The following is a 10,474-nucleotide window of genomic DNA, read 5'->3' on the forward strand; positions in this document are numbered from 1 at the left end:
ATCATCTCGTGAGATAATTAATGAGCATCAATTACTAGGCTAGCATTGTCGCACTTTGAGTTGTCAATTTTAAAATCCAAAATTAATAAATAAATTATTTAATCGACTGTAAAACATATTTTCTATTAAAATATTCATAAAAAATATTATTTTTATGTTAAACATGTCGGAGATACCTAAGAAATAGTAAATATCATTTCATTTATGACAAATTTCTCTCATATGATTGCAAATTATGAAACATCCACGACTCATGATACAGAGGAAAAAATGTCGTGAATCAGATTTTTTATTTTAAAGTTTCAATGTTTAAACACATTTTTAAAGTAAAAAACAATTGATCAATATATTAAATAAAAAAAAATACAAAGGCCGTGAGAGGGCCTTTGCACAAATTTTCAGATGAAAACAGATTATTTAGTGAAGAAACTATCGGTAATAATTTCAGGATCACATCGGTTATGCTTTATTTAGTGAAGAAACTATCGGTAATAATTTCAGTATCACATTGGTTATGCTTTATAAATTTCAACTTTTCCCACGTAATTGTAAATGGTCTGAACCTGGCAACGATTATTTTAACGGTAAATTCCAAAAAAATAAATCTGCCAATCTTTCAATTAAGATTCAGTACCTAGTCATAATTTTTTAGAAATCAGTACCTAACAAATCTATGCTTTTAGTTTTAACTCCTCACAAAGCAAAAGTTACATTTTTACCCTTTATTATTTAAATAAATATATTATTTTAGTCACAAAAATTACATGAATCTTCTTCATTTAAAATATAATTTTATAAAAAATTTGTTTCTCAATTATCATGGAATAAAAATAAATACTTATTTTGATATATAAAGTACCTATTATGGGGTTTCAGATACTTGATTTCGCTCTTTGAATACTCCAAATAAATAAAAAAATACTATATTTTCGAGCATTCACCATAAATTCTGCCATTGTTAGTCTTTTCATGAAAAATACATTAGGATGAGTTATTCATATCATTTTATTTTTTTAGAAAAAACATATGTCATCACTCATCTTGGAATAAAATTAAGTATTTATTTTGACCTACAAAATACCTATTTTGGAGTTTCAAATGCTTGATTTCACTATTTTAATAATCCAAATGTGTAAGAAAATACTGGATCTTCGAGCTATCACAATAAATCCAATAATTGTTGGTCTTTTCATTGAAAATACATTAATATTACTTATTCATGTCATCTAATTTTTTAAAAAACATAGTTTCTCACTCATTGTTGAATTAGAAAAAGTACTTATTTTGATCGATAAAATACTTATTTTGGGGTTTCAAATATTTGATTTGGTTATTTGAATACTTCAAATGTGCAAGAAAATACTTAAGTTTAAAGTAATATTAAGTAACTTTTGATGATGTCATTTGTGAAGTTAAAATGTGATACTTAAATTGGTACAAAGAGTATCTAATTAGAGTCTATAAATACATGATTTTACCCCGTAAATACTCATATACAATAATTTTAGGATGCCAAAAAATAATTTGAAGTTAATATTAATTGACACCGATGATGATATTCGTGAAGTAAAAATGTGATACTTAAATTAATACAAATAATACATAATTCAAGTCAACAAATACTTGATTTTACCGTTTAAATAGTCAAATTCGATTGAGTATGTAAAAATATATAGTTTGAAGATAATATTGAATGTTCTTTGATGATAATATTTGTGAATAAAAAAACGTGCTACCTAAATTGGTACAAATAGTACCTAATTTGATTTCACATATACTTGATTTTGTCTTTTTAATACTCAAATTTGATTATTTTGGTATATAAAAGAATATAGTTTCAAGTAATATTGAGTGACTTTTGATATGTCATTTTTGAAATTAAAATGTGATACCTAAATTAGTACAAAAAGTATCTATTCGAGTCTACCAATACGTGAAGTACTTAATTTGGGCAAAGACTTGATTTCGTAAATGAGATACTCATAATATGTACTAAAATACTGGATATTCGAATAAACAACGTAGGTTCACCAAGTGTTGGTATTTTTATGGAATATATATTTGGATGACATATTCATCTCATTTAATATTTTTTTTATGAAAAAACAAATTTTCAAATAAGTATGAAAATTTTAAAGTACTTATTTTTACTTAAGAAGTACCTAATTTGAGTTTGCAAATACTTGATTTCGTAAATGAGATACTTACACTATGTATTAAAATACTGAATATTCGAATAGGAAAACGTAAGTTCAACAAGTATTGATATTTCCATATAATAAGTATCTGGATGACATATTCATCTCATTTAAAAAAAATGTAAAAGAAAAAACAAATTCCCAACTAAGCATGGAAATTCTAAAGTACATATTTTTATTTGAGAAGTGCCTAATTTGAGATTAAAAATATTTGATTTAGTATATGAGATACTCATAATATGTAATAGAATACTGGATATTCGAATATGGAACGTAAGCTCACCAAGTTTTTATCGTTCCTTGGAAGATGCTTTTGGATGACATATCCATCTCATTAAATTTTTTTTTTTGTAAAAACAAAAAACAAAAACAAAAACAAAAACAAAAACAAATTCTCAACTAAGTATTGAAATTTTAAAATACTTAGTTTTATTTGAGAAGTATCTAATTTGAGTTTGCAAATACTTTATATCTTGAATAAGATACTCACAATATGTATTAAAATACTGGATATTCGAATAGGCAACGTAAGATCACCAAGTGTTGATCTTTCCATGGAAGCTGCATTGATACGAAGAGTATCTAAATTGGTGAAATTAAAATATGGTAGCTAAATTGGTATAAAGAGTATCTAATGCGAGTTCGCAAATACTTGATTTTACTCCCTAAATTCTTAACTATTTGAGGATGCCAAATTATATAGTTTGAAGTTAATATTGAGTGGTCTTTGATGATGACATTCGTGAAGTAAAAATGTGATACCTAAATTAATACAAATAATACCAAATACGAATCCACAAATACTTGATTTTACTATTGAAATACTCAAATTCGATTATTTGATGATGTCAAAATATATAATTTGAAGTCAATATTGAGTGGCCTTTGATGATGAGATCCGTGAAATAAAAATGTGATACCTAAATTGTTACAAGTATTACATAATTAGATTCCACTGATAATTGATTTTACCATTTTAAAACTCAAATTTGATAATAAGTATAATGAAAGAATGTTGATACATATAATGAATGATTACCAATAAATATTATGAATGAATACTAATGAAGATGATATACAACGAAGTATTGTCTTGTCATTTAATGAATACCAACAAGTATTGTGAATGAATATTAATGTTATTATAAATTAATAATCATAAGTATAAAGAAAAAAATACTAATAAGTATAATGAATAATTACCAATAAGTATTATGTCAAATAAGTATAATTGTCAAATAAGTCATTCAATGAATATCAAAAAGTATTGTAAATTAATATTGATGAGTGTTTTATAAATAATTAATCTTAGAATCGATAGCTATACTTAAAGTGCAAACTTCAAGCTCATTTACGAACTATGTTCATAATATATATCTCCCAATTAGTTCATGATGAACAATGAACTATGTTTATTTATTTAACTGACATTAATAAGTACCCTAATGAATTTTTCATGGAATTATTGCATATTCAAATATCCAGTATTTTAATACATATTGTGATTATCTCATTTACGAAATCAAGTATTTGCAAACTCAAATTAGATACTTCTCAGGTAAAACTAAGTACTTTAAAATTTTCATGCTTATTTGAGAATATTTTTTACCAAAAAAATATTAAATAAAATGAATATGTAATCCAAATGCATCTTCCATGGAAAGACCAATACTTGGTGAACTTACGTTGCATATTCGAATATCCAGTAGTCTATTACATATTATGAGTATCTCGTGTACCAAATCAAGTATTTGCAATATGAAATTAGGTACTTCTCAAGTAAAATTAAGTATTTTTAAATATTTATACTTATTTGAGAATTTGGTTTTTTTTTTTTACAAAAAAATATTAAATGAGATAAATATGTCATCCAAATGCATTTTTCACAGAAATACCAACACTTGGTGAACTTACGTTGCATATTCGAATATCCAATATTCTATTACATATTATGAATATCTCATGTACTAAATCAAGTATTTGAAATATGAAATTATGTACTTCTCAAGTAAAATAAGTATTTTAAAATTTTCATGCTTATTTGAGATTTTTTTTACAGAAAATATATTAAATGAGATAAATATGTCATCCAAACGAATCTTCCATGGAAAGCCAACACTTGGTAAATTACGTTGCATATTTGAATATCCAATACTCTATTAAATATTATGAGTATCTATTGTACCAAATCGAGTATTTGCAAACTCAAATTAGGTACTTCTCATCCAAATGCATGCATATTTCATGAAAATACCAATACTTGGAGAACTTACGTTGCTTATTCGAATATCCAATATTTTAATACATATCGTGAGTATCTCATTTACGAAATCAAGTATTTGCGAACTCAGATTAGGTACTTCTGAAGTAAAACTAAGTACTTTAAAATTTGCCTACTTATTTGAAAATTTGGTTTTTTAACAAAAAATATTAAATGAGATTAATATGTCATCCAAATGCATTTTTCATTGAAATACCAATATTTGATGAATTTACGTTGTCTATTCGAATATTCAGTATTTTAATACATATTGTGAGTATCTCATTTACGAAATCAAGTATTTGCAAACTGAAAATAGGCATTTTCAAGTAAAACTAAGTATTTTAAAATTTACATGCTCAGTTGGGAATTTTATTTTTTTTACAAAAAAATATTAAATGAGATGAATATGTCATTCAAATACACATTTCATGAAAAGACAAACATTGACTGAATTTATGGCGATCGTTCAAGATCCAGTATTTTCTTACATATTTAGAGTATTTAAAGAGCCAAATCAAGTATCTGAAACTTAAAAATAGATATTTTTTATGTCAAAATAAGTACTTAATCTTATTTTAATGATGATTGATGAATTATATATTTTTTTTAAAAATAAAATGACATGAATAAGTCATCATAATGTATTTTTAATGAAAAACCAACAACGACTGAATTTATGGTGATTGTTAGAAAATATATTATTTTTTTACACATTTAAAGTATTCAAATAAAAAAATAAAGTATCTGAAACCACAGAATATGTACTAATATTTTGATAGATAGAAAACACACAATTAATTCGGTGAATAAAATTATATATTTATTTAAATAGTAAAAGGGCAAAAATGTAAAATTATCGTCGTAGGTAGTTAAAACTAAGTTTGTAGTGTTATCAGGTATTAATTTGTAAAAAAAATCTTCTAGGTACTGAATCTTAAATAAAAGATGTGCAGATATATTTTTTTCAAATTTGCCCTTATTTTAACACAGTCCACGTACGAACGATGTACTGCTGAATTCTATCCTTCCTATTTGTTATAGCCTTTCACTAGCAATCTCGAGAATCCGAGAACGAGTATCAAGATTTCTCCTTTGGAATTTGGGGTACAGTTTTTGGTTGCCACACAAAAAAAAAAAAAAAACAGGAAAAAGCTGTAATCTTTTCTAATCCGTCCTATTTTCCTTTCGTGAGTAGTGAAATCCAGGAAAGTCTTTAAGATTTCTTGATTGGAAATTGGAGCAGTAATTTTGGTGTCCAAAAAAAAAAGCCAGCAATACTATACTAATATATAATATAATACTATATAACTAAACGCGTGGTCTTTTCTTTTCCCGTATTATCCTCTTCAAATAGTCCTGGTTCCAAGTAGATTTCATCCAAAATCTATCATGTTTGCCACGATTAGCGGTGTCAGTCTCTTTTCTCTGTTCCTTCGTCTGCTCTGTAAATTATGAGAAATCCATTTTATTGATTTGGTTCTTATGTGCTTATTTTGATCAGTTTTTTCCTCGTCGGGGTTCCCTTACGTAAAGAACCTTCTTTGGACTTAGCAAAATCTTGATCCCAAAAACACTTACTTTATGCGCAACTATTTTTTTCCTCACCTTTTGAGCTGTTCTTCGCTGAGTCCGCTGTAAGATAATTGTTTTCAATTCTCTGTTTATTCACCATAAGTATCATTTTTTATATGCTAGTGATTTACTGGCTATATACTTTTTTCTTTTTCGTAATTTGTGTTGATGTTTGAGAATTTTGTGCTAATTGTATTGGCCAATGCCTTCCAATTTCTTTCCCTTGAGATGGGAAAGCACTGGAGACCAATGGTGGTTTGCTTCCCCCATTGATTGGGCAGCTGCAAATGGGCATTATGATCTAGTTAGAGAGCTTCTCTACATTGACCCAAACCTTCTCATTAAATTAACCTCTCTCCCAAGAATTCAAAGGCTCGAAACCGTGTGGGACGATGAGGAAAAGTTTAAGGATGTATCCAAATGTAGGTCTCAAGTTGCCCAAAAACTCCTCGAAGAATGTGAGATAGACAAAGGGCACAATTCTTTGATAAGGGCTGGGTACGGTGGTTGGCTTTTGTACACTGCTGCTTCAGGGGGGGATGTGATTTTTGTGAAGGAATTGTTGGATAGGGACCCCATTTTGGTGTTTGGAGAAGGGGAATATGGGGTTACTGATATCTTCTACGCCGCGGCAAGGAGCAAGAACTCCGAGGTTTTCAGGATGTTGTTTGAGTATGCACTACTCTCAACAAAGGGGAAAAAAAGGGAAATTTCTCCAGTTTTTTATTCGGAAATGGTGAATAGAGCGGTTCATGCCGCCGCTAGAGGTGGCAATGTTGAGATGTTGAGGGATCTTTTGATGGATGGATGCGATATTTTGAGTTATAGGGATGCTCAGGGATCTACCCTTTTGCATTCGGCCTCCGGTAGAGGGCAGGTTGAGGTGAGTTGCTTGTGTTCAAGCACTTTCTTGAACTTCTCAGTGAGTTGTCTTTAGTTCACTCTATCATAATAGACGCAGCACCTCTCTTAGCTTCATTTTTTGGTGTTTAATGGTATATATTATAGAACGGTATTGATATATCATTGTAGTTCCGGAATTCACTTGCACAAATATTCTAAGAATTAACAAGTATGAAGCCTCTGGTTATTTGAGGCATATACATGTTTAAAATTGTTCTTGGTGTTTTCTAATTGATAACGTGGGAAGATGGTGCTTGAGTTTCATTCCCAGTTAGTGTTAGAGTAGATGCCCTGCAAGCCAACGGTTGGCTAGGGAATTTATTGACTCAAGTGAAATAAACAATCTTTATTTTAAAATAATTTAACTTTTTATGGTCTTGTTATACTTTATCTGTATACCCATGCAAACAACATAGATAAAGTCCTTGATTATGCTTTAATACAAATGAATCGTAATTCGATGTTGAAACTCATTTATAAACACTGCATATTCTAATTCGTTCCTAGTCGATTCAGCCGCCTAAAACAGGGATAAAGGTCGCTTGAGCTCGAGACTAGCATCTGTGATGTTGTTTACTGCGTTTCTTGGTAAGGGCATGGAGATGTCCAAACATGCAGATGGGTAGTCATATGATGATTATACTGAACAACCCTCCCTCGGACTTTCCAAGTGGTTATCATTCATCGAGAGGATAAGTCCGTGGTTATGATTGTACACCATTAGTCCTTACGACCCGGGACAACACTGAGGCTCTATATGCTAGGGCTGTGCTTTGACTCGTTTACCGGCTCCAGGAGAGTCATCAGGTGGCGAGGTTGGGTATAGTTGCGACACATATAGGAGCCAATGCATTGTAGTCGGGGATTCACCGCTCACCTGCGGGTGTGGATATCCTATGTGATCTGATGTAATAATAGTGCATGGAATCTCTGGCCAGAGTATAAGATGTACGTTGGAGAAGGAGTTCTCCAATAGTACACGCGATGCCACTATTATAGTTATCACATTATGATCGAATTAATATGCAACCCTCGATGAACCAATGGTTGCAGACTCGATTGGGATATATGAGATGAAGGGACCGTACTGTACGTTAATCATAATCGACTGGTTCTTGCAGGCACTATCAGTGATACCTAGGGGATCATGGGGCGATGCTACTAGACGCTCTTACCATGATCCGGTGGGTACAATCAGAAATGAGTTCTGACATTCTTGATCAAGGTGTTGATGAAAAGAATGGGGCTAACTAGGGTAAGCCCGAATAAAGGATTATGTCCTGAATCACAAAGAGTTGTGAACCCACGGCTAGCTGTATCCCTGAACCATTGAGGGTCACACAAGCACTGGTTTACTTGTTCCCGTTGAGATAATAAATTCAATGAGTTGAATTTATAAGAAATAAGTTTGATATGATCAATCGATAAGCTTATAAATAAAGTTTATAAAAGCTTATAGAAATTTTGAGAGCATGACTGCTAAAATAGTCAAAGAGAGTGCACCTGCCTTATATGGATATTGGTGATCTCGAAATTAAAGTGTGCATCACAATAACAATAAGTTGAAATCGTCACATCGATGATATTGGATCGTCGATCGGGATTGTGATGAGATTAATGTAATGGGAGCATGAATCATGAGCTTATAAGGGTATACCCCCATCATGCAAATTTATTAAAGTTCAAATGAGCTTTGATAATCAATTATATTTTAATTGAGTTAAAATATAGCCCATTAAGTTTTTATGGTATTGATTTATGTAATATGGAAATTTTCATGATACCATAATTTTAGTAACTTGCACACAAAGCATAATAAATTAATGCATTAAAATCGAGATTGGCTTTGGATATGGCATGCAATTACAATCTATAGTTGACTTAATTAATTAGATTAATTAAGTAAATGATGGATTAAAGAAATAATAAGAATTCTTTACTCTTATTGCACATGATGATTTTTCGAGAACTATATTTGGCATGCAATAAGAATATTTTATTAACTTAATTAATCCAATTAATTAAGTATGAGATATTAGTATTAAAATAAGGATTTCTTATCCTTGTGAAAAGCATGCATTCGGTGGAAATTTTGGTGAGCTACACACAACAAGAATTGAAGCTCTCGAAATCCCTTTTCATCGTACAAGAATTTTTTTTCGAAACTTTCTTGAAATTTTGCAAGGCTCTCGAAACCAGTTTCTTTTGAAAAGAAAAATTTGGCTTATATTATTGAGTCGAATTTTTCTTCTTGTTTTATCTCTACGAAAAGATCTTCTATATTTTCTAGTGCAAGTTGGTAGAGGAACAAGTAATCCAGTCGTGGACCTGATTCGGAGATCGAAGAATGTTCGTAGGGATTTACAACAAGAGCTACGTCCGCTAATACTGGAGTAGTTGGTGCCAAGTGAAATTATTCACCAAAGGTATAAAATTCTAACGCCCTATGCATGTTTGATTATAAAATCATACGAGCGCCCAAAGCAAAATATATTTTGATTGTCAAAATAAATAAAAATTTTAAAACTTCCGCTGCGTTTGGGCGCGTAGAAAACCGGGATCCGACAGTGGTATCAGAGCCATGTTTTCTGAATCGTATGATTTTAAATTATATTGAATAATTTGTTTCTAACCACACAAGAAAATTTTCAGAAAATTGATGCACCATAAAATTATTTTTTTTCGGATTTTCAAAAACAAAAAAAAAATTATTTTTCGCGATCTTCCCGGAACTGTTCCGGGCAGACCGCGCGCAGCGCCCTGCGCGCGGAGCGACGCAGCGTGCGGAACGTCCGCACGCTGTGCGCCGCCCTGCGCGGCGCACAACGCGGCTCCGCACGCTGCCGCGCGGTGTTGCGCGCACAGGTTGCTGCCACTGCCCGAAACGTTCGGGCAGCGAGGGCGGCTGCCCGGGATCGTCTCGGGAAGCGTGAAAATTGATGGGCTTGTATTGTTTGGGCCAAGGGTGCAATTTTCTGATTTTTCAAATTTTTGGGCAAAATTGTTATTTTTGAAAAATGGTTCAATTTTTATTTTGAAAAATTAATTTTTGGAAAATTAATAATTTTCTTGTAAAATAAATAATTAGAATATGATTTTAATTATTTATGGTAAAAATGAGTTTTTAAAAGAAATCAATTATTATTGATTTAATTGGAAATTAAATAAAGAAGTTTATTTAATTTATTAAATCTTTTAATAATTGTGGTGGTTAGTGATAAAATTATTAGATATATGATTTATCAATTAATTAAATTGTTTAATTAAATTGATGTTAATATTTGATATTAAATGCATGAAGGATGATCGAGAGCCTTGACCAATGTGTTAGGTGTATGTTAGGATATTTTACTGTTTTATTCGTTTTTAATATTTGTTATTATTAAAGTGGGCCTGATTTATGGCCCGTTCCCACCCCATGAGATGTATCCCTTATGTGCCATGGCTATTTAAATGTAATTATTAGAAATAATGAGATTAATATGTCATCCAAATGCATTTTTCATTGAAATACCAATATTTGATGAATTTACGTTGT

General features: G+C 30.5%; 1 protein-coding gene across 1 annotated transcript; it reads left to right on the plus strand.

Moving 5' to 3' along the window:
• Positions 1-5,443: 5,443 nt before the first annotated feature.
• On the plus strand, positions 5,444-9,950 carry LOC142533524 (uncharacterized). Its single transcript, XM_075640337.1, has one exon. It carries the CDS (start codon positions 6,236-6,238, stop codon positions 6,968-6,970), a length of 735 nt encoding a protein of 244 aa, XP_075496452.1. The 5' UTR covers positions 5,444-6,235; the 3' UTR covers positions 6,971-9,950.
• Positions 9,951-10,474: the final 524 nt, after the last annotated feature.

The sequence above is a fragment of the Primulina tabacum genome, chromosome 18 (assembly GCF_025594145.1).
Source record: "Primulina tabacum isolate GXHZ01 chromosome 18, ASM2559414v2, whole genome shotgun sequence".
Lineage (NCBI taxonomy): Eukaryota > Viridiplantae > Streptophyta > Magnoliopsida > Lamiales > Gesneriaceae > Primulina > Primulina tabacum.